At 41.0% G+C, this 7,010-nt stretch overlaps 1 protein-coding gene across 1 annotated transcript; it reads right to left on the reverse strand.

Moving 5' to 3' along the window:
• Positions 1 to 5,124: 5,124 nt before the first annotated feature.
• Positions 5,125 to 5,833, reverse strand: LOC100610084 (coiled-coil-helix-coiled-coil-helix domain-containing protein 2-like). The gene is made up of 2 exons (XM_016956597.3): positions 5,758 to 5,833; positions 5,125 to 5,423 (listed from the first exon to the last, which is right to left on the reverse strand). The coding sequence occupies exons 1-2, from the start codon at positions 5,831 to 5,833 to the stop codon at positions 5,125 to 5,127; spliced, it is 375 nt and encodes a 124-aa protein (XP_016812086.3).
• Positions 5,834 to 7,010: the final 1,177 nt, after the last annotated feature.

Raw genomic sequence — 7,010 nt, forward strand, 5'->3', positions numbered from 1 at the left:
AGAAAACTAAGGCCCACAGAGGTAACATGGTATAATTTGATTTTGGCCAATAGCTATTAAACAGTAGAACTCAGATTCAAACCCCTGTAACCTAGATCTACAGCAATATTCTTAGCCCTTCAGTTTGTTAAGTCTAACTGAGCCTTCAGAGGCCCCTGTAAAACTAGCAACTGGATAATTAAATGCTTCAATACAGCACTACTTGAGTCTGCTTCATTGGAGCAATGCCATGGCTCTTTTTACCCCTTTGTCTCTTCATTTTCTTCATTTATTTCTAGCAGTAATTATCTTGTCCATCAATTAAGACTGTGTGTGTAGACATATACCCCACCCTGTGTCTTAACAGGTTCAATGGATGGTAAAGAAGAATAATTTTCAGATTTTTTTCCCCTTCCTTCTTTTCTTTCTTTTTTGCTAGAACTTAGTTGTTTGATTTTATTCACCAGGACCAAGTTGGACCAAAGCACAGACAATATTTTAAGAAAATAGGAAGCCTGATTTCATGGTTCTAAATGAAGGCTTCAGGCATTTCAAAATAATATACCTTACAGCTCCAAAGAACAAAGATATTGAATGGAGAGAATTTTCAAATATTATAGGGCTTTTCAGGTGGCAACTTTACAAATTGAACCATGTCTGTAGCTTAAAAAGCAAAAAAATTTTTTTTGAGACGGAGCCTCACTCTGTCGCCAGGCTGGAGTAGTGCAGTGGCGCGATCTCAGCTCACTGCAACCTCCGTCTCCTGAGTTCAAGCGATTCTCCTGCCTCAGCCTCCTGAGTAGCTGGAACTACAGGCATGCATCACCACACCCAGCTAATTTTTGTATTTTTGGTAGAGACGGGATTTCACCGTATTGGCCAGGATGGTCTCGATCTCTTGACCTTGTGATCCACCCACTTCGGCCTCCCAAAGTGCTGGGATTACAGGTGTGAGCCACCGTGCCTGGCCGAAAGCAAAATTTTACAGCCTGAGTTGTCTCTTCAGACATTCATAGAAACTATGGGAATTCCGTGCAAATATAAGTCTTGTCTTCAAAAAGGAACTTGGAAATTTTAAAATATAAGGTGGTATTTTGTTTCCAAGGGCTAATATTGAAACAGTGAACCACTAAGGAAACTTCTGGATGATATTAATAGTAGCAATAATGTTAATTTTCTGGAGTCAGCCCACTAAAAATAGGAAGTACACACTTCCGCAATTGGGCTAAGAAATGAGACAGCTCATTGATCCCAGATTTGGTTGATTGCGCCAGTCTGGCTGCTAAACGGTTTCCCAAATGGGTTGTGGCATAACGGAGACCAGCAGAGAAGATGACAAAACCATCAGCAGGACCTGCCATTGAATTCCCCCAGGACCTTTCTGTGAGCACTGCTATCACTGAATTTGCATATAGCACTGCCAAGCTATATATGATAATTATTGTATATTTATCTCATTTTGCTCCATTGGGATTATTTTACTTATGAATGATTTTAAAAATAAGAAAATTATTAAGAGAAAAGAATTTTGGAGTGATTTGAAATTTTATTTTATTTTTTTTTAATAGAGACAGGGTTTCACCATGTTGCCCAAGCTGGTCTTGAACTCCTGGATTCAAGTGATCTACCTACCTTGGCCTCCCAAAGTTCTGGGATTACAGACATAAGCCACCACACCCAGCCAGTGGTTTGAGGTTTGAATCACAACTCTGTCACATACTGTAATGGACATCTGGTGTTTTTGCCAGTCCCAGCACCCACTCTTTTCTGGAAGCAGCACCTTTCTTTTTCCTTGGGGAATTACCCCTTTCCTAGTTTGTGCCAATAATCAAGATTCGTGTCCTCCCCTGAAAAACAGTGTCACGTGGCCCAAGTGAGGCCAATCAGATTCAACCTCACAAATTCCAGTTGCGAGCCAGGCGATCAGGAAGAGATTGGAGCTGATCATCCCTCTGGCATGTTCCTGAAGAAATGGGCCCACTCATGCCTGCCATTTGGATGCTGGAAATTACTCTATTTCTTATTCTTCCCATGATCTGGTTGTTCACCTTTGATTCTGTAAGCTACTCCCTTCCAATATGTTTCAGTTTACTTACGTTATCTCGAATCTGTTTCTCTTGTTTGTAATCAAAGAACTTTAATAGTCTAAACAAACTAAATAAATTATAACTGTAATCTCCATGGACTACAACAAATTTAAAATACCTGGTTCAGTCTAACAGCTTTATAATGATGGCTTCAAAATATTTGACAATTAACAATACAGTATTTTAAAATTTATGATAAAAATGACCACAGAATATTTACATAATCTTTCTAAAAAGTTAACCTCATACATAACAATGCTGAAAGTAATGCCTATTTCCCAGACTTGTAAGAATTAAATGAGCACATGTCTGGAAAATGCCTGGTACAATGCCTCCTCAAGTAAGTGATCTGTATCTATTGGCTGTTATCACTACACAATATCTGCCAGCATGAACATATCAGTCCAAGGCAAGTTCAAACATTAAATGAGTTATGCTAATAGTACTCCATAGAGTAACTTCTCTGAGTTCTTGGCAATGCAGCAATACCTGTTAGAAGGTTATATTTAGGTTAGAACATGTATCTAATAATTAAAACATTTTAGCAAAACACTGATCAAACTGGTATTCAGATATTTATTTATTTATTTTTATTCTGTAGAGACAGGGACTTACTATGAGGCTCAGGTTCTCCTACCTCAAGCAATCCTCCTGCCTTGGCCTCCAAAAGTGTTGGGATTACAGGCATGAGCCACTGTTTGCACCTGGTATTCAGTTTGAATAAAATAGCTTTGATCCATCAAAAGACAAAGAGCTAGTCTCGATAAAAGCATCTAAGCAAACTTTACACTATGCAAGTGAGCAGTTTTGAATTTATGGTATTTAATTCTGAATAAAGTAGTGATCTATTGGAAAGACACATTCAGATGAATGCCAACCAAGTAAGTAACTAATTTAGTCATTACTTCATATCTGTTTAAACAGGGATGCGTACATGGTCACATAATAGGGCCATTTGGAATTGTTGTTAAGATTTTGTGGAACATGCATGTGCAGGAAATTCAAGCAAAATCCGAAACGTCCTCAGCCATTTGTTCTAATTGACTCATAAACCTGAATGTTTAGAGGTTGGTACATCATTAGTCTCACTCTAGTAGGCATTTGGCATAAAAAGTCTTTAGTTAAAGCCTCTCCTGCTGAAGCAAAGGTTTAAAACTATCAAGTCACTTGTCCCTGCTACCTCAGTTTTTTCTCTTTATTTTTTCCTATTACCTAGTGCAGAGAAAGTGCACTGGTGACCTATTTTCCTGAGAGCCTTTCCAATGAGCTGACATTACAACCTGACAAAAATCATTCTGCCTCCTCTGATGAGGCAGTCCAATTTTGCTAGCAGAATGAGAGGGGAAGGTATTATGAAAGGCACTGTTGCTTGCTCATCCAATAACCACTTTCTCCTTGCAAACCACAGAATCCTGATTTTGTTAGGATCTCTAAAACTCAAGGCAGGTGGTGAACTCCAGGGAATGAATCTCATAGATCTTAGCCAGTCACGGTCATGCAGTTCCCCCTTGCTATTGTTTGTTCTAACATTTGGCAGGGGGGCCAATTTCTGGCTGAAAAGATGTAAGGTAAAATGTGTTGGCAGGGGGTGGGAGGTATCTCGGAAATATATATATTTTTTCCCTCCACTAACCAAGAAGCAGCATTGACAGATTTTCTTCCTTGTTAGAAATATAGAGATTTATGAAAAGTCCTTTGCACCCCAAAGCTTTCTTCTTGTCTTAGAAGTAACTAAGTAAGGATAATTTGCTTGGAGCTGCATTGATCTTTCTGTAACCAAGAAGTGACAAGATGACTGGATAATAAGCCAATGTACTAAAGATGGCAGAGTAAAAATATAAAAAGAGCCTGAATCCTTGATGTCATTTTGAGCTACTGTTCCCTAAATGGAACTGGAACAGCCCACCTCTGGACAGCTTGTTAGCTATTTAAATGTATTTGTTACCTTTCTGTTACTTGCATCTGAAAGCATTCCTAAGGGCATTAGCATTTATATACTATCCATACCCCCTTCAATTTGAAAGGTTTTATGTCACCAGGCAGTAGGATCATGATCTGACAATAAGATGAAGAGGAACTGGTAAGTTCCTGCAATATAATCTTTCAAAGGTGAGTGCAAAATTCTGTTCAGTGTTTACTAGTCGCTATTGGGGGTAGTTTGTATTTTTTAGAACTGTCAGATTAATTAACTCCTGGTCCCTAAGATAGCAAGCTTAGTTGACAGGAGGCTTTGTTTTTGTTTTGTTTTGTTTGAGAAGGAAGGTCTCACTCTGTCGCCCAGGCTGGAGTGCAGTAGCACAATCATAGCTCATTGCAGCCTCCACCTCCAGGCCCAAGTGACCCTCCCACCTCAGCCTCCCAAGTAGCTGGGACCACAGGTGCATGCCACTACACATGGCTAATTCTTTTCATTTTTGTGGAGATGGGATTTCCCTATGTTGCTCAGGCTAGTCTCAAACCCCCGGCCTCAAGCAATTCTCCCACCGTGGCCTCCGAAAGTGTTAGGAATACAGACAAGAGCCACCACGCTCAGCCAGGAAGAGTTTTACAATAAGGGCCAGTGAATGAGACCTGTAATGAAAACACTCAAGAGTCTCATTAGAGAAAACTTTAGAATCAGGATAAAAGAAATCAGTTACTATTAGCATAAGGCTTGGAACTCAAGTCATTCTTATTTTTGGAAGACAATCACTTTATTCTAAGTAACACACAAATAAAATAATAACAGCTAGTTTAACAGAATAAAATCATAACAGCTAGTTTAAGGAGGCCACACAAACATTGGCCCAGCCCTAAATTCCTCACCATCTTAATGAAATTCTACATAGTAAGAACAGCCTCTTCCATTTTAATTCTGAAGGAAGAAAGCTATGAATGACACCCGAGAGGTTTAACTGATGGTTACTCTTTATCTCTTCATTATTAATTATATTTTTATACTAAATTAACTTGGTTATGAGAGCTGATTTTCCATTTCTCCAATTTGAACTTCTCGATTGGGCCAATCCATTTGCAGGTCTGCACTGTTTCAGCACCTCACTGAAACCCTCACGGAGCTTTATGTCACCCGGTTCCGGGCACACTCCAAAAACAGTTTTATCTCATAGAAGCAAGGCTGCTGCCGCTGTGGCATCTGGGTTCCCTGGGGCTCCTGGTAGGTGATGTCAGGACTTGCAGGCTCAGCATTACTTCCTTCATTGAAGCCCCCAGTGATGGTATGACCCAGTGTGTACCCCACGCCAGCTCCAGTGGTTGCTATCCGGGCCATCAGACCTGGCTGCCTGGGCCCAGCAGCAGGAGGGCCAGCTGCAAAGGGGGATGCCGCTGCTGGCAGCTGAGCTGCTGGTGCTGGCCTGGCTGTAGTTCTTTAGTTCTTTTTTTTTTTTTTTTTTTTTTTTTTGAGATCAAGTCTCACTCAGTCACCCAGGCTGAAGTACAGTGCAGTGGTGAGATCTCGGCTCACTGCAACCTCTGCCTCCTGAATTCAAGTGATTCTCCTGCCTCAGCCTCCTGAGTAGCTGGGATTACAGGTGCGTGCCATCATGTCAGGCTAATTCTTGTATTTTTAGTAGAGACAGGGTTTCCCCATGTTGGCCAGGCTGGTCTCAAACTCCTGACCTCAGGTGATCCACCCATCTTGGCCTCCCAAAGTGCTGGGATTACAGGCCTGAGCAACCACACCCAGCCATGAGTGCCGTTCTCATGTGAGGTACCCGGCTGGCCTGAATGGCCACGCGGGAGGTGCGGCTCTGGCTTCCACATGGCATCCTAGGTGCACTGCAGCTTGGCATCTGGATGTGCAAAAATCTCTCAAGTCATTCTTACAGTATCTTCAGAAATTAGGAGTGGGGCATTTGTTTGCATAGGAAGTGGCACAACTTTGAATATACATGAAACATTAAAAAATAAAAATAAAAGAAAAATATTTTATTACTATAAAGAGAACTGTAGCTTCTTGTATATCCATGTACACATAACCAAAATTTTCAGGAAGAGATACTTATTCTTTTATTGTGTGATGTACTCTTATATGTTCTATTCTACTCTTTTTTTTCTTTCAATTTATAAAAAGTGCTGGTTTTAACTTACTGGAATAATTTCACAACCCACTAATGAGTTACCACTTGCTGTTTGAAAAGCATTAAGATAATTGCCAATGTAGGTTAAAGATTTTCTGAGTTAAACTGACTTGAATAATAGACTTGAAAGACTTGTGTTACTTACGTAGCAGGAAGTCCAAGATAGGGCAGACTTTAGAGTTCCTTGTCTTCAGGTACCCAGGTACTCTGCTCTGACTTCTACAGTGTCAGTTTCACACTCAGGTGACTCCTCCTGAAGTCATAAGAGGCTGGTGTCTTGAACACTCAATTATTCCTTCAGGCCCCTCTCTGGACTTCTTTCTCTGTTCTGTGACTTGTATGGCTTACATGAGTAAGATCCCTTACACCCTGGCTTCTGTTTGGATTCAGCTAATGGGGATTGCCTGCAGAACTTGAACAGAAATAAGAGAATAAATTTGGGGCACTTATTCATCTGGCTTCTTCCCTGCGCAGTCAGCCTGGGTTGACCACTTTTCATAACCCAAGTTCAAAGCTCCCCTCCAGTGGCCCTCTCTATGTGACTTTCTCTGGGGTTCTGGTAACCCTGCTCATTGTGGTTTTGGACACAGATGTGATGATGGTTCTCCTGCTCCGTGTCCTAGGGTGCTGCTTTGTCCTATGTGCTTTCACTGTACCCTGCTCATGCCCTTGAATGCCTTTTATTATTAAATCATTCTTGAATTATTCTAATTTGAGTATGGCAACTAAATTTTGATGGGGCTCTGACTTAATACCAGCTGCCAAAAGTAGCTGTGTTCACTATCACCAGGGGAGGGAGAGATTGGTTCTTTACCAGAAGCCCTGGGTAAGACTCCGCATTTCCACCAGCTCAAACAGTCGAGGC

Source organism: Pan troglodytes, chromosome 5 (genome assembly GCF_028858775.2).
Source record: "Pan troglodytes isolate AG18354 chromosome 5, NHGRI_mPanTro3-v2.0_pri, whole genome shotgun sequence".
Lineage (NCBI taxonomy): Eukaryota > Metazoa > Chordata > Mammalia > Primates > Hominidae > Pan > Pan troglodytes.